The sequence below is a fragment of the Nomascus leucogenys genome, chromosome 11 (genome assembly GCF_006542625.1).
Source record: "Nomascus leucogenys isolate Asia chromosome 11, Asia_NLE_v1, whole genome shotgun sequence".
Classification (NCBI taxonomy): domain Eukaryota; kingdom Metazoa; phylum Chordata; class Mammalia; order Primates; family Hylobatidae; genus Nomascus; species Nomascus leucogenys.
In genome coordinates, this window is record NC_044391.1 from 56906003 (window position 1) to 56929249 (window position 23247).

Below are 23247 nucleotides of genomic sequence, written 5' to 3' on the forward strand. Positions count from 1 at the left end.
GGAATTTTGTCCCGGCCACGTCAGGAGTCCCAGAGCAGGCGAGAGCTCAGTTTCCAGGCTTTCTCTCTCTAGATGTCCTTGAATCGCTCAATCCCTGCCGACAGGGCTCCAGTTCCGCGGTCTTCTCTTTCCCTCCGCTCTCCGCCTCCGCCACGTTTCGCAACAGCCAGCTTGGCGCGGGCCTGGGGCTTGCTCTCACGCGCCCCCCGCCTCCACCTCCCGGGAGTGGGCGGAGGAGACCCTGGTGCCTGGATAGTGCTTCTTTACTGGTCTTTCGGGGCGCCTCGGGGTTTGGACGCCGAGGACACTGGCTGCCACAGGCAGGAAGAAAGGCCTGCGTGGGGTTGGTGCCCAAACCGACTGATCCCGGCTCCCCCCGCAACAAAATCCTACGCAGCCTTTTGCCGCAGGGTGTGTGTGTTGCTCCGCGCAGGGAGCCCAGAGAGGCCTCCCAGCCCCTCAGTGCGATCGCGATAACGAACAGAAGGCCGGGGCCGGGCGCCTGGGCTCCGGGAATGGCGAGTACAGAGGGCTGGGGGCTTGCAGGCGGCGGGCAGGCGCAGGAGCGCTTGGAGCCTGCTCCAGCTCTCACCCCGAGGCCGGCGGGCGAGCAAATTAACAGAATTCCCGGTATAAAGTTTTAAAAATAATATCAGTTTTATTAAATATTCGAGAACGGACCCAGAGGTTGGATTTATACAGAAGGGTAACACGAACGGATTTATTTATTTATTTATTTTCTCCTACTGGCTAAACAAACTTCATTCACTTTTTTTCTCTCTTTTTGTAATTTTCCCTCTTTTTTTTTCCTTTTTGAAATTGGATAGGAACACTGACGGTGCTAAACATAAATATAAATACAGAGACCACAAATACAGCTAAAAATATTCACACAGAAACGGTCACAGTTTGTAAAATGCCATAATGACCCCCAGGATTCTTTAAATACGATTTGCCTGGGCTGGGCATTTGCTGGGGCAGAGGGGCTGGGCAGGGACTGCGGGGAGGCCCTGGGGGTTGGTGTGGGGCCAAGGCGCGCCCTCCTTGGGCCTCCGGCCCTCCCCGGTTGCCAGGCCGGGCCCTGAGTCCCTGGAGCAGAGGCCCCAGGCCCAGGAGCCTGCTCTCGGCACGGGGGGCGGGGGTGGGGGCGTCGAGGGATTGGGGGGAGCCAAGTCCTCACTTGGAGGGCAGTCTGTAGAGTCTGAGTTCAGGGTCTAAGCCCCCAAGGCCTGGACGGGGAAAGGGGCCTGCAGACAAGCCGAGAACTAGCTAGCAAGGGAGCGAGGAGGAGGAGGCGCGTGGTGAAAGAGAGTTGTGCGGTGAGGGAGGGGGTCCAGAGCTGACTTTCAGGTCCACGTTTGACTCCCTAATTTTGTTTTAGGGAATCAAAACACATCAATTGTGCCAGTGATAAATACAGAGTGTGTGATTAGGGGAGAGTTGGGGGGGGAGCGAGGGATAAAGGGAGAGAGGGGTGGTAGGGACAGTCCTGGTCACTCTTTCTGCTTCTCCTCTTCTGTTTCTTCCCGCTTTTCCTCTTTTCCGCCCAGGCTGTCGGCGGTGGCCCCTCCGCCGCCCCCCGAGAGAGTGGACGTGAGATTAGATTCCTTTTTCCACTTCATCCGGCGGTTCTGGAACCAGATTTTGATCTGTCGCTCGGTCAGGCAAAGCGCGTTGGCGATCTCGATGCGCCGGCGCCGCGTTAGGTAGCGATTGAAGTGAAATTCCTTCTCCAGTTCCAGGGTCTGGTACCGCGAGTAGATCTGGCGGCCGCGCCTCCGGTCCGCTCCGTAGCCGACCCCTAAAGATCCGGGCACAAAACACACTAAAAGCAATCAGCAAGGCGTCCTCTGCAGACTGTTTTGCCTAGCAAAGTCCTGACCCTCCCAACCTGGCCAGCAGCTCACAGCCCCCTTAGGGCTCTAGCCTTCTCCCTTTTGCCCTGCCCCACCCCCACTGGAGGTACAGCGAGGACCCCAACTTCATTCAGACCTCCCATAAGGTGGGACCTGTGTGTCCCAAAGAAAGGTGTGTGAGGTGTGTGGGGTGTGTGGGGTGGGGGGGGGGGGCAAAAGGCAAACAGAAAGCTGCAAGTCTAAAAGCAGATTTTTGAAAAATCCCAGATAATGGGGATGAGGGCCCCCTTTCTCAAGGACTGGGCTCCCCCATCTCCCCAAGCATCCTAGTACCTTGGAAACTTCTCCCCACTTCTCTGCCTCTCCTCTCGCCCTCCCTTCTCCTCAGACTGACTCGACTTTGGGGGGCTCCCCTATCTTCTGCTCCCTCCCCTCATCCCCTGCCCTGTTGCTGCCCCCTCAGCTCGCCTTGGAGCCCTCCAATCCGTCAGGGGCCAAGGGGGCCAGGCCCCTGCAAGCGAGCGAGAGGCGAGCTGAGGGGGCAGAAGAGGGGGCCCTGTCTCGGCGAGGAGACGAGCGTGATTGTTTTTATGGGGCCATAAAAAACTCTCTCCGCCCGTTCTTCTAGGGAAGCCGATCATAAAGCCAGTTCAGTTTATTTAATTTATATCTCGGAGCTGTAAAACTCACCACTGTGCGAATTCATTCGCTGCATCCAGGGGTAAATCTGGATACTGGCTTTCTGGTCCTGGGGCGCAGTCCTGCCCTGCTCAGAACTAAAATCCTGAGCGATTGAGGTCTGTGTGTTATGTCCTAAGGTGTTTTGTCTGCAGTTTGAGAGCATGTCTTTCTCCTGGTAAAAGGAATTAGATCCATAGTCATACGGCCCCCGGCTGGAACTGAACACGACATTCTCCTGTGGCGAATAAAAGGGAGTCGAGTAGATCCGGTTCTGGGCAACGGCCGCTCCATAGGTCGAGAAATGCCTCACTGGATCATAGGCGGTGGAATTGAGGGCGACGTTGGGGAGGACGTCCTGGCCCCCGGCGAGGTGGCAGGATAAGGAAGGGTTAGTGAAGTAGGAATTCATCCCTTTGCCTTTACCTGGTCGGCTATGATTTCTTTAATATTTATTTCTGTCTCCAGTTTGTACTCGGAACTAGATGGTTATAGGGACGGCTCCAATCCAGGACAGACAAAATGACAAAGTCAGCTGACCCCCTCCCAGCCAATCGCAAGCCAGATGTCAAGAAGGGCGAAAAAAATCGCTTCTGCTTCTGTTGATTCCCTAGTTGAGACTAAGTGTGTGCTTTGAAAGTAAGACTTGGATTTCTTTTAAAAATATATATGTAAAGGAACTGGTTTGGTGGTGAAGGAGGGGTGCATGTCCCTGAGCAGGGCCTTGGAACTCAGGGAAGGAGAGCTGTACTACCAGGAAATCTCTCAGCCCCAGCTAACTTTGCTGTGCTGTGGCCAGAGCCAGGGCTAGAGAAACCCCTGTATTTTCAATCTGGTTTCATCTTTTATATCTGCCCCCTTCTAAAATTACATCCTGATTTCTCCATGGGAGGAACTCCCTCCCAGCACAGGAGGGGGTCCCCAGAAATCCTGCAGGAAATCCCGGTTTGACACTCCATGGAGTGAGTCCCTCACTAAACTAGTATTTTTTTCTCCAATAATTAAAAAAAAATCAAAAGTAGAAAGAAATTTCATAAAACCTGTTCCCCTGAGTAAGTAGAGTGTGGCTGAGAGTCTTGAATGTAGTAGGGATGTGGGGAACAACTAGGTCTAAAGGGGCAAGACTTCAGGGTACAGTGGCAGAGCTGAAGTGGGCAAATGGGCCACGCATCTGCTCTCCTTTGCCTCCTGGCTCCCTTCTGCCTCCTCCTCAGGACTCCTCTTTTGGGAAAACTCTTCCAGCATTTTTGCCTAAAAGGGAAAATTTATAAAAATGCAATAGAAAAAGGAGAAAAAGAAGTAAAATGTAGGGAGGTGGCACCGGAGGGGGAGAGACAGAGAGAAAGAGAGGGAGAGCAAGGAAGAACGAAAACTCTGAGAATCTTTCTAGAGACATCAACTCCTGTTTATGTTGGTGAGAATTTATGATTTGGAGCCAGTGAGGGCCGGTGGGGTAATTCACATAAGATCCAGCCAGAAAGAGAAGGCTGGTGGGGCTCTGATGGACAGTTAGCTTCCTGCAGGCTCAAGCTCCTGCCTTGGTCAGAAGCCCCCCTGCCCCCTCCAGACTCAGGGCACCGCCAGTGGAGGCGCCCCTGGACCTGAGCTATGAGGCTTGGAGACTTCAGAAAGGGGTTCTAAGGAGCTCTCACCCAAGTGCCAGTCACCCCTGGTGGGGATGGGCCTCTCAGCAGCCTCAACCCCCATTTTATTCCCCCATCTTGGGGCTAAAAAAGGGGAAAAGACGGTTATGAAAAGGCAGCTGAATCTGAGGCTTGTGAGGGAGACGCAGTGGGCGAACTGAAACAGCGGAAAGTGTGCAGATGGGGGTTTTCTCCTGATTAGTCCAAACTTAATTTGATATCGTGATATAGGCTGAAAATGCTTTGAGTTGACAAAGAGGGGTGGTGGGGAGTGTGCAGGGAGTAGTGAAAGCTCATATTTCCCCCCCACCACCACCATTTTTGGGTGGGTTGGGGGGAAAAGCTGGCTATAACAAGAACCCGGATGTCGCCGGATTTTATGATCTTTTCCTTCTGTGTAACAAAGCGGAGTAATCAATGGGTAGCAATAAAGCCATAAACGGGACTATGCTGAGAAAAAACTCGTTTATTCATCTTCTGTAACGTTAAGGTTTCCCTGGAGTGTCGCTGGGGGGAAAAATAAAGTTTCGAACCCAAAAGCAGACAGTGTGCAGGAGCTGGTGGAGACAACATGTTAGTTAATACATGAACCTCGTTAGGCGGCTGAAGAGTCTTCCTGCCAGACAATTTGCGTTGGTTTAAAAAAATACAGCCCCAATCCTCCAGAAAGGACAGAAATTTGTCGGTATTTGGAAGGGAAGGGGAAAGACTCCTATAATTATAAAGGTTCCTCCTTCTAGATCACACTTTCTTCTCCCCAAGGAAATGAAGGGGAAAGGGTAGAGGAGGATTTTTAAATTAAGAAAAAAAATTTTAGATGAGTTGTCTCATTTTGGGGTGACTTGGCAGGTACACAAACATAGACACCAATGTGAGTTGCTTTTTGCCCTAGAATCCAGCTGTCCTCGAATTCATGGCATGCCTGAGCAGAGGTTTCCAACAGCTGGCTGAGGCTTCAGGCCCCCTGGAGGGCAAGAGGTGGGGGAGATACAACAAGGCAGGAGTACTCTGGGGGCTGAGCTAGGGAACAAGTCAGTGCACCCCTGGACACAAGTAGGCTCTCTCAGAGTTCCCAGCCTCCTTTTTGCCCTGAGGGTAGTGGTGTAACAAGTAGAAGAGGCCGGAAGAGAGAGTAACTCCATCTCCCCCTCCAATTTCAGAGAAAGAGAGATTGCTAGAGGGATAAATCATGTCAGTGATATTTCCTTCAAGATATTAAATTGTTGCAATGTACAACAAATTGAATGATGGAAGATAGGATGTCTTAATGAGGTTTCGCCTTCAATGAGTGTTGATTTTCTATGTATTTAAAAATCTCTTTTATGTCTGGGTGGGGGAGGGAAGGACCTTGGACGAAAGAAGGGGCTTCTGGGGCAGCATGGACTACAGCCCCCAGCAAGGATGCCTAGGTTTCCTTGAGCCCCTCCTCAACCATGTCTGGAGAGGAAAGGGGCCCCAAAGTTGGGGAGATTCTCTATTAGGGCCTAAAGTCAGTGGGCTCAGGGAGGTTGGCGACCTGAGAAGCAGAATGTGAGCCTCAGCCCCGGAAAGTTAAGTGTTTTATGACGTCCCTAAACAGAGGGCAGAGACTGAAAGGTCTCGCCGATTTATAATGAACAGAAACCAGCTGCTGGGTGAAAAAGGCAGAAATGCTGGAAGGGGGAGAGAGGGGGAAACAGAAATACAAATAAATTCCTCCACTGCTTAAAGACTTTTGGCAAAATTAATTTTCAACACACTCCCCCCCATTACCTTTCATTCCTGAGGAAAGAAGCCCTCTGCTTTCTCTTAGATCTTTAATTATGCAGCTGAAATTTGCTGAAAGGATTCGATCCAAGGGGGGAGAGCAGGTCAGATGAGCCCGATCTTCCCTACATTGGATTATATTTTCTTTTTCCCATTTCATGTTAATTTTATTTTTTTGGCAAAAGAAGGCTGTCTACAGGGGGAAAGCTGGGACTTAGATTTTTCTAAATATATTTATATTTTCCTGTTAAATTTGTCTGAAAACAATTATGGAAACTCATCAGCAGAAGCAAGAACAGATGTTTTATTAAAACTGCAGTTGTGCTCTGTAAATATGCACAAGTCTTGGGAAGGAGGGGAGAGAACTTGTTCTTTGTTTCTATAAAACGAGCCTAGAGAAATCAGAGAACACTACCCCCAACCCCATCAGGCTTGCAGGTCTCCTTGCTGCTGCTCTGGCCCCTTGGCCTCCCGAATCAGGCATTCGGAAGGGGCTTGGTGTCAAGAACAGATTTTCACTTTCAGAGAAGCTTTAATTAGTGGATTCAAAAACAGAATTCAAAAAACACAGAAAAAGAATACAAGGGAAAAGTTGCCACTTGCTTCTCCAATCCTCTCCAATGCAAAACACATGCTTTTGATAGCGCTAATTATAGGAGAGAAATTTACTGCCTGCGCCTTGGACCTGTGTGGGGTGCAGTCACTGGCCTGAAGTCCCCAAGGATAAGGGTGGCATTGCAGCCTGGGCACTTGGGGATTTCCCTAGGCAAGTTAAATGCTACCACTCCAACCTTACTCCCCTTTAGGCCAGGGAAAGGCTGGGGGCCTGTGAGCTCTGAACTGGGGAAAGGGTGGGTGGGACTGGACCCAGCCTGAAGAAGTTCGTGGGCAGGCCTCACCTTGCTGGCTTTTGCTTTCCACTCAGCTCTGGGAAATATATTAATTTCTTGGGGAGGGATATTTGAAGTGAGCGGGATGAGATCTGGAATTTTTATTTGGGGACAATATTTTCCAGAGGTCCTCCTTAATTGTGTTCTCCCTGTCTCCTTACTCTCCCCAGATCCCCTAACTCTGCGCGGATGTTTGTAACTCACCAACCCTCGCACACAGACACACATATTCCATTCCTAGCTGCCGCGCGGCAACTACAGCTCGGTGCCTCCGGAGGCTGCTTAGGCACCCAAGCACTGGAGCCTCAGGACTCAGTGCTCAGCCTCAGCGCTTGGCCTGGGTGCTCAGCTGCCTGGACGCGACCGCAGCTGCCCGACCCTGCCCCCACCACCCCCAATTCTCACTTTTCTGAGCAAGGGAAGAACGGTTGCCCCGCTGGCCCCTTTTGTGCCACTGGGCGAGGGCTAAAATCCCTCTTACGGAGAAAGCCGAGTTTCAGTAATTGCTCAGCTCCCCTCACAATCACACTATTTTGTTAAGGCTTTGCTGTTCTGGAGCGACTGCTCAGTTGGCCCGATTGGTCTATGATTAGACTTTTTTATTTAGAAATTAAAAAATAAATTTTACTCCAAATGCCTGGTGTTTTGTGTATAAATAAGCTTCTTTGATCTCCATGGAACTCCTAGTCAAAGGATCAGATCGCAAAGAGAGCCTCCTGGTCTGCCAGAGAACCTGAATGCAGGGAATGCTGTTTAAGAACACCAAAGCATGGCTCACCTAAGGGGCTTCCAGTTTCCAATAGATATGATGGGGGAAGCTGTCTGAGCACATACCTGCCCCCCCTACACACACCGCATTCCAAAAAGGAACACTCCTCCTTTCAAAGTTTAGGCATGGAGAGAAGTGAAATTTGACACACCTAACACGGAAATGGATCCCATTTGGGGGTGCTAATATTTTGGGCACAGGGCCCAGGCTGACCAGTTGAAGGGAGCTGGGGATCAGCAGGGAGGAGGAAAGGAGGAAGAGGCCAGATTGGGCATGAGAACTGCCCCCAAACACCTCTGAGGCCTGTGCTGGTGACTCCTCTTTTGAGCTAAGAGGTTGAGAGGCTACCCGAGCTGCTTTTGCTTTATTGCAATTAAACAGAGAAGAAAGGTATATGGAGGGGCTCTGCTAACTCATGTCACATTTCCTCTCCCCCCTCTTTCTTTCCAGATTTCTGCCTGACCTTTCCTTACCAGCACTTCACTTATTGCTGCTACCATCAGCAGATACAAACTCTCACATCGGCATTTGTTTGGCTTCTCAATTCACTTCTCTGACTTACGGTTAAAACGTAAAATAGGTCCCAAACATCTCTACCCCATCACACTCAGCCCTGAGCCCCCTTCCAGCTCCATCTGGAAAAAATCATTTCTGGCTTTTTGGGGCTGGCGCCCAAGCCTCCTACCTCTATTCCAAGCAGCTGAGTATTAGCTGAGGAGGGGGCTTGGGGAGCGCCTGGGGACACAGCTCTCTGTGAGCTGGGAGTGGGGAGAGAGCTTAGACACTTAGGGACACTTGAGGGGGGCAAAGCAAGTGGCCCTGCTTGACCAGGAGAAAAATTAAAATGCAGAATATCCAGAATATTTTCAGCCCCCAGAATAGGGCCTCAAGAGGATGTCATATGAGGAAGAAGCCGCAATAGGGGGTGTGCTGCTCTGCGCTGGGTCAAAGGATCCCCAGCCCCCTGGCTTCTTCTATACCCCTCCACATGAAGCACTGCTTGGACCCATTTGAGAGGTTCATGAGAATTATAAAATTCAAGAACTCGGTATTATGACATCACAGTGAGTTATCATATAGAAATTGTAAATGTCCTACCAGTTATACATGGCAGGACTTTTGTGTGTGGGTTCCCGCCCTCCCTTTATGTTTTTTCCTTTCCCCCTCTTTCTCCCCCTGTCTAACTTCTCCTGCTTGAAAATCAAATGTTGTTATGTTCTGGAACAATACGCCAACAATAAAACAGCATCCTCATTTCCCTATAAATAATTTTATCCTTTATTGTTTGCAGATCTGAAAGAACCATTTAATCTATGCTGGCAAAAAGAGAGAGAGACACTGGGAGGGGAAAATTAATTTCAGAAATGAGAATATTACTTACTTCGATGATACTCTTTTAAATTTAATAGCCAGGAGCAAAATTAAAGGCCAAAAGCCAACTATCTGACTCTACACCTGGCGGGATTGGAGACATATAGGATCTTTAGCAAAGGGGCAATTTAATTTTGTAGGATTTGCTTAAATTCACTGCAATTTTGGGGGGCTGAGGAGAGGGAGTGTGGGAGGAGAATGACATGCTATATCTAGCTTTATGAATCCACCAGCATTACCATGATTTAAAACCCAACAACCTGTGTCTCAGGGAAACTCCTGCAGAAAGGAGTGGGGTAGTGGGGGACTGGGTTGATGGGGGTGGGCTCAACTTTCTCAATGAGTGTGGCCCCCTTAACCAAGTGGTCACTAAGGGAAGGAAGAAAAGCCTAGGCAAGGGAAGGGCTGCTCAGAAGTCTCTCCACCACAGGGACACCCAGAGGTTTATGGTGTCCCCATAATTCCCCTGACCCTATAAACAGCTGCCCTGTTTTAAGACTATTTCTGCTTCCTTCCCTCCGAAAGGGAGAATGCAGGAGCCTGTGAGGGCAGGAGGGGGTTGCTGGAAAGGGGAGGGAGTTCGGGGATAGCGCTGCACTTTGTTCTCCTGGGCGAGTTCGCTGGTTTGGCGGGTTTCTGACGCAGGGTGGCAGCAGACAAAACAAGTAAACAACTCACAGACACAATAAACAGGAGTGGCTGCGGCGCCGTGGCAGAGGCCGTGGGCTGGGCGAGGGGCACAATCCTGGGGTAATGTCACCCCAGTGCCTGGGGTGACCAAGGCCCAGAAAGCCTAAGGATGCCCTCCATGAAGGGCAGGAGGAAGGTGGAAGAAAGCTACATACCTCTTGGTGTAGTCTGTCTGGACAAGAGTCTTGGGAGGAACCCGATCACCTAGAGAGAGTAGCGCAAAACCCCTCCAGCCCCGCTCTGGTCCCTTTTATGGGGTTTTCCACTGACATTGATATTTCCCCTCTGCTCTATCTTTTTGTGTCTCTGGAAGGGAAAAAGGCTGGGAAAGGAGGCCCATCAATTCTCAGCCTCGGTAGCCCACACTCAGTGCTCCAGGCCACAGGCGGCGGGCCCAGCGTCCTCTCCCGTGCTGCCCAGACCAGCTGTCTCCCTGACCAGGTCTTGCCCTGGCTCAGATAGCGAAGAGGATTAAAACGCAGTTCATCCAGTAACCAGATCTGGTTATTTGGGGGACCTTAGAGAACTCCCAATCTGCCACCACGGATGCAAATAGGGCTGGGGCGGGTGAGCGGCCAGCTGGGGCAAGCAGGGGGAGAAACAGATACTCACTGCATCCCTACACCTTCTGGCTTGCCTTTTCCACAAGCTTCTCCAAGCACCCTGGCCAGCAGCCGCCCCAGATCACTGTCCAGAGGCCACCTTATTAACCACTCTGATCCCTTCATCGCTCCAGTGAGGCTTCCAGCGCCAGGTCCCTGACTACTCAGAACTGCTTGCAGCTCCACCATACCCATGAAAAGAATCCCGCAGAACTCAATTTCAAGACAACTGGTCTCCCTCGTAAAATACTTTCTAAGTTGGGAGAGTTTGCCAGGAGGTGTGGAGAGAAAGCAGAAGGTATTTAGTACTTCCCAGTCCAGCTGCTCGGGCAACAAAAGCAATAAGGTCTGAGGAAGCCTTTATGGCATCCATTGGTTACTGGAACCCGCATACTCCGATTCCAGTGTGCACATATTTCCAGCAGAGCATGCACAGAGGGCCTGCTCAGTGCACCCTGTGCCTCCATGGGCCCACTCTCATCTAGTGAGGACTAACAAAATTTTGCATGCACATAAAATGGTGTTTGAGCGAATATAGGCATGGTAATATACAATTAACCACCAAGGAAATACGAGTCTGTATGTATTCATGCATAAGCCTGAGTCTGTACATTTAAGCCTGTATATAATAAATATATAACACTCCCAAGCCTAGTTTCAGAACACAGCCAACCCAACAAGGTCGCCTTCTCCAAACAAGGTTGCATTCTGTCGGGATCACAACTGTCAGACCAGGGAGAGAAAGGGTTTGTTCTGCCCAATTCTCCTTAGCTAGGAACCAGCACATGAAATACAGCGGATGGCAGGGCTGACAAAGCCCCTTGTAAGGGGGGCACGCAAGCCTAAGGGTGCCCAAAGAGTGGGCTCAGAGGGGGAGGCTCCAAGGAATGTTGCCAGGCCCTGACCCACAGATTCAGTGTCTCTGTCCCGGGTGTGCAGAGTCCTTGAGCCAGATTCTATTCTCAGCCACCCTGGCTATTATTAGATAATCACAGAAGGGCTCTCCTGCAGTAAGGACCACGTCAGCAGGGAATGTGGCCTGCAAGGTGGCTGAGAGTTGCCACTGGTGGGTCCTCTTGTGCTTCTGTTTGAATGCCAGAGAGGGAGAGAAAGAAGGAGAAGGGAAAGAAAATCGAAAGTAACTGGGAAGCAGAGTTGGTGCTGGAGTCCACTGGGGTCCAGTTTATCCCTTGGCCAGAGTGGAAAATGAAAATAGAGGGCCGGTCGCTGCTGCTATGCCTTCTCTGCTTGCCTCTGTCTTCTAAGGATGATGGGTCTGGGGTGAAGGGCATAGGATGGGAGTGGGGGAGCTGCAGGGCTGTAGCCAGGAAGGGACAGAAAATCAATTAAAATATTATATAAAGACACCTCAGGATGGTGCTGTTAAGCGGCCAGCCTCGAACTCTAGCACCCCCAAATCTCGCTGTGGGCACACTCAGTGAGGTCGTTCTAGAATTAAGAGAAATACCCCAGCCTCGCCCAGGCCCGCCCCTCGGGTGGGAGGGGGCCCTTCTAATATTCCAGGTGAATCTCCACTGGCCTGCATGGCCTTCTCTGGAAGAGGTTTTCTTTCGGGGGCGGACAAAGGACACTTGTGTTCCCCCCCCATCAGCGGCCATCCACAGGGGCGGGGGCTGACAAAATGCAGGCGAAAGAGAGAAATAGAGGCCTCACCGGTCGGCGATTCCCACATTACGCCAGGAGAAAGGCTCCCTTTTTCGGGCCTCTCGGGGCCCCTCCTGTGTCCCACCGCACTCCCTTTGCCCTTTTCAGGTCCCACAGACTCCGGGTTTCGGCCTGCCGCAGGCTGGATCCTCGGGGCGTCAGCCCCTGGGCCGTGCCTGAGCGGCAGGAGAGCGCGCGGCAGCCGGAGCAGGCGGCGGGCTGGGCCCATTTGGGGAGAGCCAAGCGCTTTTCTCGATCGTAAACAAGGAAGGCGAAATTAGCCCCTCGTCAGACGCCTCTGCCGACACACAAGTCCTACTGGGGAGGGGGGGGTGGGGGAGGGGGAGAGAAAATGCCATTTCTTCCCGCGGGAGAATACCTCAGAGGCCTTTATGTTGGCTGCGAAAGGGGAATTTTGGGGGGGCAGAAAAGGAAGGGAAGGGGGTTGTGGGGGAGGGGAGATAAAATTAACCGTCAGCTCTGGCCCAAGCGGTTTGATCTGAATGCAAACTGTATTTTTAAAAATTTGATAAAAACAGGTTTCTTCCCCCTCCCCCGCCCCCCCCACCACAGACGACGGGTCAGGGTTTAAACAGGAAATCGTGGAGCGATCCCCTCCCCCACTGGGACTTGGCGCAGAATCCCAGTCGCGCCTCTGGGCGAGGGTGGGGGTAGGGGGGGTGTCTTGGCCCCCAGGCCAAGGTGTGTCTGGCCCCCAGGCTCTCTCGGGCCTCGTCTGGAATATGCTCCCCCACGCCTCCGAGTGTGTCTGCCTGGGTGTGTAGGCGTTTGCGTGTGCGTCGCCGTTTATAAACAGAAATTCACACTTACAGGGGCCGCCTCGGAGCCTCGGACCCAGGCCGGGGAGCAGGGCGGGGTCATATATCAAACTGCAACACATTCAGGGCCACGTACATTTGGAAGAAATTAAGCCACTGTGTTATGAAACCATATGCGTCGGGTTAAGACTATACAACAGGCCATTAGCACCAATTATTAGAGAGATCCCGAGTGCCCAGGACCCTCCAGCCGCCCCAGCCTGAGGCCCCTACCCCGTAAGCCAGTAGCCCCCGGAATCCTCACTGCCTCCACAGTACCTAGGAGACTCTGCCAGGAGGACTGGGCCTGTCCCCGCCCAACCTAGGGCCTTCCCCATTCCCACCTCCGCCCCAGGCGAGGCAGGTCCTAGCCCAGAGCAGCCATGCGTGGCGAGCGGGCATCCCGGTCCAGTGGGCATCCCGGCTGGGATGGCCGCGGTTGGGGTGAGGGGTGCCGGACCTGGGAAGGGAAAGCCGGTAGGCCTCTTTTCTCCGAGCACAAGATGGCTTTTGAGTACGGCATCCCCCACCCCCACCCTACAACCTCCACCCTCCACCCAACGCAGGGCACCTCCCACCCTTCCATCCGCCCGAGTGGGGGCGGGAGCAGGGGGTGGGCAGACGTTCTCCTCTCGGCTGACGCGCACCAGCCACCAGCCTCCCCTCTAATTGCCAATTAACAGGCCCCGCCAGCCGCCTAGCTGCTCCCGCTTCCTGCTCGGCGGCCCGGCCCTGGGCCCACACTGCGCATGTGTGAGCTCTAGCAGTCGCGCTCTCTGGGAGGGAGGGGGCTGCCAGACAGGGAGGGGACGCTGGAAAGTTTGTTTGGGGGTTGGGGGGCTGACTTTGCTTAGGGGGCAATGGGCACAGCCTCTAGGTTCTCTCTCCTGCCTGGAGCTTGAGCTTCCAGGTCCCCTCCGACCCAGTTCCATTAGCCAAGAGGCCGAAGATCTATAATAAGCAGGTACTGACACAGTGGGCAGCAGAGAGCTGGCGCCCTAGACCGCCGGCTTGAGCCCCACAGGTGCTGTTCCCTTGCCTCCCCACCCCCAACTTGGCACACAGTGACATTAGGACAACACAATCGCCCCACTACCAGTTACCAGTATTCCAGTTTAACCCCATTTCTCTCCCCCCTCCAATTTTCCTCCCCATAATTAACTACGCGCCCACCCTCTCGCCAGCCCCCTCTTCTCCCTAACCAAGACAAGCCGCTGCTGTCCTTATCTTGAAACCGCCACCCAGCTACGGACCATTAGTTACATATTTGAACCAATAAGGAAACACTTACCGAGCGCTGCTGTCACTCTCCCTCTCTCCCTCTCTCTCTGCCTCTCTCTCTCCCACTCTGTCTTTCTCGTCTTCCCTCATTTTGTGCCGCCGCCGAGCCTGTCTCAGCTCCACACACACACATATACTTTATATAAATTCAAAAATAAAAATGATTATAATCATCCAAAAGCCAAACAAAATTAAGGAGAGTTGCAAGAAGGGGGCAGGAGGAAGAGCCTGGGAGAGGGGAGGGGCGGAGGCATCTGCAGCTCCCTAGCTCAACTCCTGCTCCTGCATTCCTCCTGCCCCTTGGGGGCCAGAGGGTCGGGAAGGAAGAGAGAGATGCCCTCAACTTCTGTCTCTCCCCTCCCATCCCCACCCTCCCCAGCTGCCCCCAGCTTCCGCAACTCCACCTGGGAGGAAAAAAAATTAAATGGGGGAAAATAATTATTAATCAGATTAATTTAAAAAAAATACTGCTAATGAAGGGAGCGCCCAGCGCAGGTTTCCCTGGCAATGGTTAGGCTCGTACAGGGAGGACTGTTCTGCGGAGCGCTCGGAAAGGACAAACCACAATAAAAAGTTCACGTTCATGGATGGAATCCACATGACTTCTTGTGGCCAATCCAACTTGTGAGTCGATCGTAAACTTTTATTACTCAGCTGTAAATTTTCTGCAAACAACCGGGAATGCGATGCATTTGTGTAGCGTGTGCAAATGGGCGCCGCGGTCGCCATGTTTACCCAATTCTCTCATAGAGGGCGCATCCCCGGACCCCCACCCCACCCCTACCCCCCCCCCCAACGCCCACTCCCCACGGGCCAGGCTGCTGCAGGCGAGCGCAGAAAGAGCTGCGGGCGGATGCCCAGACGAAAGAAAGCCTCAAGCACTGAGGGTCAGTTGCCTCTCCTGGCTTGCCGAGTTTTAAATATTGTCCTTAATAAATGGGGGCATTAAGGTTGGATCAGGGGGAATTCAAAGCTTTGCAAAGATTTGTGGTCTTGAGGCAGTGATGGTTGGTGAATGGCAGGGATTGAAAGGGTGCCTCCCTACCCCCCCTTTTTTTTTTAGTAAGAGAACAACATCCCCTCTATGGAGTACCCCTGAAAGCCCCTACTCCACCCTAGACAGGAACAGTAGTCGAAGACCACTGGCAGCCACCCAACCAAACCTGACCTGGAGTGGTCTGAAGAACCTAGGGGACTAGACCTACCCTGGGCAAGCCTGCAGTGCAGCAGGAGAGGTGAGAATTGGGGGCAACTTCTAGGACCCTCAAAATGACCCTCATCCCCGGGGTCCCTTTCTTAGAGAGAATGACATTTTCCCCCAAGACCATCCCTAATTTCCTTGCCCAGTTCAAATGGTGGCTTATTTGAAATCTTTTTACAATTAAAAATAAAATTAAAGCCCCAAGATCTTGGTCTCTACTTCCTTTTTGCGGGGAGGGGTGCAAGGCAGTAAGCCTTTTGGATCGTGTCAGATTGCCCACACCCCCCTGCCTTTCTCAGAAAAATTTCCTGATTCAATGTCTGGGCAGCTGGGATGTAGTACCGAGGCCTGAAAAAATAACCTTTTACTGCCCTGAATTCCACCTTCTGTGCTAAAATTTCGAGCAGCCTGTTTTTCCAGACCCCTAATTTTGAAGGTGAGTCCAGGATAAATTCCCCCATAGAGACTATTTGCCGGGGGAGGGGTTGCAGCCAGGTCACTCTCCCCACGGGCTCGAGATTTGAAGGCCGGCAGCTTTCCACTTGGTCCCGCATCAAGCTGGCATGGGAATCTCAATGGCTGGGTGCCTCAACCCTGACCAAGAGGGGATACCTCATGCTTTCCCCAAACTTCCTCCATAGTAAGCAAAGCAGTTCCCTAGGCCGGATGCAGGGAACTCGTTTCTTTTTACAAACCCACCCATAAATTTTATAACAGGTAGTTAAAAATTACGACAAGGAAGCGCTGGCCCAGCTTTTCACAATGGGCAGCAGGGAGAATGGGACGGCGCTGCGGGCAGTTCACCGGAAATTTTACTTCTAGACTGTGGCACAACCTGTCCTGAGTTCTCCCTGATTGGGACGGGGTAACTTTCCCAGTCAGCAGGCAGTCATTAGGGCATCTTATCTGGGGAAGATAAGACTGGGGAGACCAAACCACTCGCCTATCCAAGGGTCCCTCAAGGAGCCCTTCAGGACGCTCACTACCTCTCTCACCCACCCCCAGATCTCTTGCAGGTCCGCACCTTCCTTGACTGATGCAATGAGGGAGTGGGGAGGAAAAAAAATTTAATCCAGAGAAACGAATTTGCCCCCCAACTTAATAGCTGCATTATTCCACCTCTACGGTTGAGATTAGAATAATAAATTCAAGGAGCAATGAGCGAGATGCTTCAACTCAGCATTTTGAAAGATACTATTTTTCACAAATCACAAATGGCTTTCGGAAGCCACTTTGATTGGCTAATAAAAAAGTAAAGAATGGGAGAGAAAGTCCTATCTGCAGCAGCCGAATGGTCCCCATTCCGGTAATGGGACGGCGGGAGCATTTGGGAGGACGCGATTCTAAAGAGAGCGCATCCCGCTCACAATTACGTTCCCCCATAAAACGGGTTTTTACCTCCATTTCTTTCCAAACGAGAAAACAGAGGCGGTGGGCAGGAGGGGTGGGGGAGCGGGTACTGCATGAGGGGGTGGCTGGGGCTCCCTCGGCTTAGCCCTCTCCATGCCTGGCATCTCGAGTAAAGCCGGGTGCCAGACGCACCCCGCCCTCCGACGCACCGGGCTTGGGGCCACGGACATTGCTGAACAGGACAAGGGATGAATGGGACATTTGGTGTAGGGAAAAGGCGGCGAGGCCCTTCGGAGCCATTTAATGCTGGGTTCATTCCGCTAGGCTACTGGGCCAGATATTTTTATTAATAGCAATCATAATTCCACGTTTAAAAACGAAACGGGACCTCGGCCATCCCTCGGAGTATGGAGGACACGCCTGTGGGAAGGCCCGAGGTCTGAGCGAAATGCCCTCTTTTCTGGCCTCCCTGGTGGGTAGCCGGTGTGTACCACTGAGAACAGGGTTACCTGGCTGGTGCCGCTGCTCACAGCAGGGACCCCAAGTTAGAGCAGATTTCTCGGAGCTCCTGCTCAAAGCTGCGCCAGCTGCCTGCAGCCTGGGCTTCCAATTCACAGCCTTTCTCGGGCTGCAGGAGTCCCCTACGAAGGAAGCCGGACTCAATTCTGTACTCAGGCCCGATTTTCAGGCCCGGTTTGCGTGAGGGCCAGTGACTGGGACCTGGGTGAAATTCCACAAAACAAGAGTTGGCCTGGGCCTAGGTCTGGGAAAATCATTGACCAGGAGCTAGACAGATGAGGGGTGGGGAGGAGAGAGAGAGAGAGAGAGAGATAGAGAGAGAGAGAGAGAGAGAGAGAGAGAGAGAGGAGAGAGAGAGAGAGAGAGAAGAGAAAAAGAAAGAAAATCTGGCCTCAAAAATATTTCAGCCTTTAGGGGTCTGGTTTTTAAGACCAGAAGATCCCTCCCCTCCCTTTTCCCCTCTCCTGACTGAGTCAGAAGACTTGTATCTCTGGAATTTGGGATTATTTGACCAGAATCTTGTTGGCATAAACAGAATTTTGAAGTCCAGGACTCTCCAGAGAGAAGTGAGAAACCCTTCTACCCCCTGGGTCCCTGAGCCTTCAGTTCTTCATTTTGGGGAATGAAGATACCAATAAAGATTCCCTCTTACCCCACTGTGGCTGGGGTGGCAGGCTGTCCACTCAGCAGGCCCATCCCCCAGGCCAATGGCCCACACTATGGGGGCCGGGTAAGCTGCCCAATTGCCAAGGTGAAGTGGGGAGTGGACTTTAAACCGTTTGAACAGAAGTTGGAATGGACGCAAGCAGGCTGAATGACAGTGATGACAATCTTCCTGTGCAGAGGATTGAATTTGAATTTCAGGATGTGGGCTCAGGCTGTTCGCCTACGGGCTCACTTACTTTTCCCTTCCTTTCTCTTCTCCTTCAGGCTTAAGCTTCCTCATCCTCATTCTTAGCATCCCCCATCTTCAGGCATCTTCAGGCAAGCCCTGCAGACAGGCCAGCCAGTTGCCTTGAGCCTCACACATCCCCACCCGGTTCATTATTCTAGTGCTGGGTGCTGGGTGCTAAGGTCTGGCCACAAGGGGCATGTGGAGATCAGAAGGAACCCCACTATCTCATCCTCAGCCCCAGACCCTGGAAGAAAAAGTCATAGTTGCATAGGGCAGATTCTTTGTCTGGGCCCAGCCCAAGGCTGAGGAGGAGGAGGGTGGATGAATGAGGAAATCTTTCTTCCCACTGGGATCCTGGCATCTGGAAACCCACTTTGTTTGGAGCCAAGATTCCCCCAAGGGCATACCTATAGACTCCTTCCTCTCTCAACCAATGGACTGTTCCTCTTCTTCCTCCTCTCAGCCCCTCACCCCTTTCACCTGCCCTCCCAGGCCAGAATGCTTTCTCAATTCCCAGGCTTCTCTCCTCCTGAGTTTCTCAACCCCAAAGCCAGAGCAGTGAAGCAGACCTTTTCCAGAGAGTTGGACAGGGGGATAAGGAGAGAGAGGGTAGAGAATGGGGAAGAGCTGTGGAGAAAAAGCAAGTCATTCCAGCTTCTATTATTTTTCTTATTTTTTTTATTATTATGACTTACGTATACAATACAAAGTACTTGGACCAGGAACAGGGCTGTCGGGACACAAAATCTACATTCATAGCTGGACATAAAGACAAATGACAAAAAATTATTCTTATAGATATATTTTTAACGTTTTTTTTTCTTTCGAGCACATTGCATAAACAGAGAATTCAAGACAGAGTTAACTATACATTCAGTGCAATTTAGTTCTACTCTACTGGGGTTAGAAGCACAATAAAAGCGCACGGGACCGGCGGGCTAGGCAGTCTCAGTTGTTGGGTTTTCTTAGTGAAATAAGCAGCAACAAACGACAACAAAACCGCATTACGAATACTCTCAAAGCAGGATTTCTTTCTATAGGTAGTGATAAAATACGCTGGAGGTTTCTTTCTTTCTTTTTTTGATTTTTATTTTTTTCTCTTTTTTCTCCTATAGCAGGATTTTAAAATTTTTCTCTTTTTCTTTTTCAAGATTATTGCAGGTTCCCTTTAGGTAGTATGTTAAAGATTTATTATTATCATTTTCATGATTATGGTGATTTCTGAGCACTAACACTAATGCAGCTCAGAGGAAGCCGGGCCCAACAGAATAGAAATCAAACAGCGAAGGAGAGGAAGGCATGGGCCCGAGTGACCATGGGATGGTTAGGTAGGATTTTAGAGGTGACTGCAGGCTCCTATCTACCCTTCTGGAAATGGGGGGAGGGGAGAGACCCACATCTCCTTCAGGTTTCCATCAGGTTCCTAGAGAAAGTCAAGGGGGTTTTTCTAAGCAGGGAGCCCTGGGGAGGGGTAGGGGAAGGGGATATTCCTTGCTTTTTTCCTTATTTCTTTACATTTGTCTTCCTTTCCTTCTTTTCCTTTCTTCATTTTTTTCTGTCCTTTCCCTTTTAGAAAAAGTACATCTAGTACACTAGCCTTAGCATAAAAACAAAACCACAAGTCCTTTTCTGCATTTCGAGGGGGCTCCCCTCTCACATAAATACCAGAGAAGCAGGGAGGTGGGAGTGTGGCGAGAGACACACCGAGGAGCATGGAGGCCAGGTCTCAGATCTTAAAATCCAGAAGGACCCAGAGCGGTGGGGGCAGGGACAAGTGTGTGTGGGGCAAGGAGTGAGACAGAGAGTCCGAACTTTCCACTGTGTCTCGGTCTCCCCCCTCCAGCCCCCAAACAAATAAAGAGCGGGGGAAGTCCAAAGGTAATAAAACCAGAGCTGCAAGTATCTGACAGGTAGTTAGAGTTGTGAGTGTCATTCTATTCTCTATAAAAGCAAATGACAGTCGTAAACTTCTCAATTTATCTGCTACCATAAAACGAAACTTCAAGGGAGTTGCTAAAGGGGGGGTCTTTCTTTTTTGCTTAGTCCTTGTTTTCTTCCTTTTCCTCCTCTTCTTTCTCCTCCTCCTCATTTCCTTCTTCCTCCACCTTCTCCTCATCTCGGGCTCCCGGCAGTTTATCCTTGTTGTTCTCCTTTTTCCACTTCATCCTTCGGTTCTGGAACCAGATCTTCACTTGTCTCTCGGTCAGTCCCAGGGCATGAGAGACTTCAATCCGACGCTTTCGTGTCAAATAAGGATTAAAGAGAAACTCCTTTTCTAGTTCCAAGGTCTGATACCGGCTGTAAGTTTGCCGTCCACTGCGCCTCCCCGGAGCTGGACAGAAGAAAACCCCAGTCTGGTTACGTTTGCGTGGGGGCTAGGTTTTCCTTTGCCACTCTTCCTACTCTAAACTCCCCTCTCTGATCTCAGTTCTCCTCCCCTCTATGAAAAGGCTAGAGCAGAAGGCAGACAAGGGCAGGAAAGTTGGGGAATTGTTTTGGTTTGGCTTCACCTTGGGAGGTGGGGTGGGGGTGGGGGCTGGGGTCTGTTTGGAAACTGGGGCCTTTCAGGGGCTGGGGGAGCCCTGTAGAATCCCCCCACCAGGCCTGTAATCCTAGGAACTGGTCTTTGCAGCTTTGTTTACAAGTGCAGCATGGCATTTAGTGAGCAAGGCTGGGGACAGAGTGTTTCCAAAAGAAAGGAAAAAAAGCTGGGGGTAAAGAAGAGGGGCTTTGCCCACTGCCCTCTCCTTGTCTTTCTCTGCCTAATGCTTTTCCAATAAGAAAAATAATTGATCTGCTGGAATGTATCACCGCTCCGCCTGATTGCTAACTGGAGACCAGCAAATAAATCATGGGCCATCCCCGCCGGAACTTGTCGCTTTATCGCTTCCCCCTGTACTTCGAAATTGGGCCATGAGGGGCCACCCTTGGAGGGGCTCATGACCTGAGCTACTCTGCAGGTCTCAAGGAGACCCCACAAGTCCTTGATTGGGGGGGTGGCTAGGGTCTTCTGGACCTCAGGGACCCCTAATCTCTATGGCCCCTCTCCTTTTGAGCACTCTTTTTCCCCCTCCTCTCAGGCTCCCTTGTCTTCTCCCAACTGGGGGAAGTACAGAAAAGTTGGGGTAGTGGCCCTCAGGCTAGTTCTCTGAGAGGAGATTGTGGGTGCCCTAGAGAGCCAGAGAGCCTGTCCTTAGAGTCTCACCACTCTCTGGCTAGGGCAGAGAAACAGGGGTCTCCCTTTGCCCCAAGACAGCCTGGCCAGTGTCCTGAACTCCAGGCTCCCTGCCTCTGGAGAAACTGGTTTGTTCCAAAGGCTGACAGTCTCAGGGTACTCAGGGTACCATTCCCAGCCACCTCCCCAACTTTGACTTTAGAGATGGGTAGTGGGAGAGTCAGAGAGAGACAGACAGACAGAGATGGAGAAAACGATTTTTAACCCTTTGCGGCCACACACCAGCTTTCCCCCACCTTCACCCCAATCCCCTAAATGTTCTAGGCACCCCTCTCTGCCCCGCCCCAGCGGAGCCTTCCCAACCTCGAGAAACCCACCCAGGCACGGGGGTGGGGCGGGAGAGACCCCAAAGCCAGGAGAAAAAGCGAGGGCAGACAAAAAGGAGGCGAGGGAGGGGGGGAAAACCCCGGAGCGCGGGAGACCAAGGGGGAAAGAGAAAAGGCTTCTCACCGTGGGGTCTCATCCATGGAAACATGAGGCTGGGAGACGAGTTTTGATTTAAGTGGCCTTGTCCTTCGCTACTGTTAGTGTTGGCGGAGGATTTACAGTCGGGATATTGCACCACGCTCGCCTCTTGCTGAGCCCCATAAAGGGACTGTCTGGGGAGCGCCTCGTAGCCATAGAATTTGGAGGCGTCTCCGTGGCAGCTAAGCGAGCACGGGTTCTGCTGGTAGCCTGAGTTGGAGATGCCGGAGGTGCCGTGGTGGAAGAAGTCTTGGACGTGGTGCGAAGCGTGCTGGAAGCCGGGCGCCGAGCCGCCGGGCCCGTACACCAGCGCATGGCTCCTGCCCACGCTCTGAGGGAACCGGCAGTCGTAATAGGCCGGTTCCAGGGACTCGCCGCCTTTGTATTTGGAGAACAGGGGGTTGACGAAGTAGGAGCTCATGCTGGGTACATGAAAACCCGCGGCCCCCTCCCCTCTGGCTCACGAGTACCCCGCCCGGTACCCCCGAAACTCCCCTCCCCCCGGGACCGAACCCCAGGCCGGCTGGCTCCCCGGGACTGGGCTGGGCTGGTGGGCTGGGGGCTGGGCAGGTTGGGGGACGCCTAGGTGCTGAGCTCGGCCGGCTCAGCAGAGCTCCCGGGGCTGGGGCGCGGGCGGCGGCGGCGGGCGGCGAGCGGGCGGCGGCGGCGGCGGCGCTCCTCACTGTCGGTAGGTAGAGCTCGCGCTCTCTCACTTAGCTCTTTCCTTTAACAGCCCAGGCGAATTCCTCAGACTCCCGGCGGTGGCGGCGCTTACACGCGATTCGCGTTCATCAATCCACGACATGAAGACAGGCGAGAGAGAGAGAGAGAGAGAGAGAGAGAGAGATGGCGGGGGTTGAGGGGTACAGGGCTGGGGGGACCTGGAGGAAGGGGAGGAGAGGAGAGGGGGAGGGATGGGGGTGTGTGGTGTGTGTAGGGGGGTGGTGAGCCAGCCCCAGCTAATGGCTGGGGCCAGTTTTCCAGGGTATGAATTTAGATGTGAAGGTGCCTCTCGTCCCCAACCTCGCTTCTCTTTTCCTTCTTCTCAGAGAGAGAGAGATACCTGAGCCAGCAGGTCAACCCAGGTTACCTCAACAGGTATAAGACCTCCAAGGGGATGAATACCTGCAAGCCAGAGCAGGGCCCCTAACCTAAAAGATGGGCTCCCTAGGGGGTCCCTAAGTCTGGAGACTTTGAGGAGGAACCAGCACACCATACCCCCAGATACTTCAGGCATCAGACCCTCCATCCCCTGGCCCCTCCCCAGGGTCCAAAGCTGTTCTGTCTTCTTCCTTAAATCCAGAAGACTCTCTTGCTACCTGCTATGGGTAGAGGAGAGGGTCAGAGGCGGTGAGGCTGGGGAAAACTCCATATACCCAGTCAGGGCCACACTGCCCCTTCAGACACCAGCCCCTGCATGGAGCAGGAAACCCAGGCAATGGCCACAAGCTTGGCTAGGGGCTCTGAGGGCAAAGCTGCTAGACTAAAAGGAAAGGGCAGCTGTGTGTCCCTGGTTTCTAGCTGGGCTGATTCAGGACATTTCTTCTTAGGAGACTATTTGCATCTGAGTTGG

The 23247-nt window shown here is 52.3% G+C and overlaps 3 protein-coding genes across 4 annotated transcripts in view; all 3 read right to left on the reverse strand.

Annotated features, from left to right (window-relative positions):
- HOXC4 (homeobox C4) overlaps positions 1 to 14549 on the reverse strand; it is a 39731-nt gene extending 25182 nt beyond the window's left edge. The window contains exon 1 of the mRNA XM_003252902.2: positions 14020 to 14549. The gene's annotated coding sequence lies outside the window, so the exon portion shown is untranslated. The remainder of the gene's footprint in view (positions 1 to 14019) is intronic.
- On the reverse strand, positions 639 to 14549 carry HOXC6 (homeobox C6). Of its 2 annotated transcripts, XM_030822518.1 has the most exons (3): positions 14020 to 14549; positions 2547 to 2892; positions 639 to 1801 (listed from the first exon to the last, which is right to left on the reverse strand). In XM_030822518.1, exons 2-3 carry the CDS (start codon positions 2698 to 2700, stop codon positions 1494 to 1496), a joined length of 462 nt encoding a protein of 153 aa, XP_030678378.1. In that variant the 5' UTR covers positions 2701 to 2892; positions 14020 to 14549; the 3' UTR covers positions 639 to 1493. The 2 variants fall into 2 exon arrangements, with proteins under 2 accessions (XP_030678378.1, XP_030678377.1); XM_030822517.1 differs by lacking the exon at positions 14020 to 14549 and having other exon boundaries at positions 2547 to 3103.
- A 4525-nt stretch (positions 14550 to 19074) lies between these two features.
- On the reverse strand, positions 19075 to 22389 carry HOXC8 (homeobox C8). The gene is made up of 2 exons (XM_003252900.4): positions 21660 to 22389; positions 19075 to 20306 (listed from the first exon to the last, which is right to left on the reverse strand). Exons 1-2 carry the CDS (start codon positions 22093 to 22095, stop codon positions 20014 to 20016), a joined length of 729 nt encoding a protein of 242 aa, XP_003252948.1. The 5' UTR covers positions 22096 to 22389; the 3' UTR covers positions 19075 to 20013.
- Between the last annotated feature and the right edge of the window lie 858 nt (positions 22390 to 23247).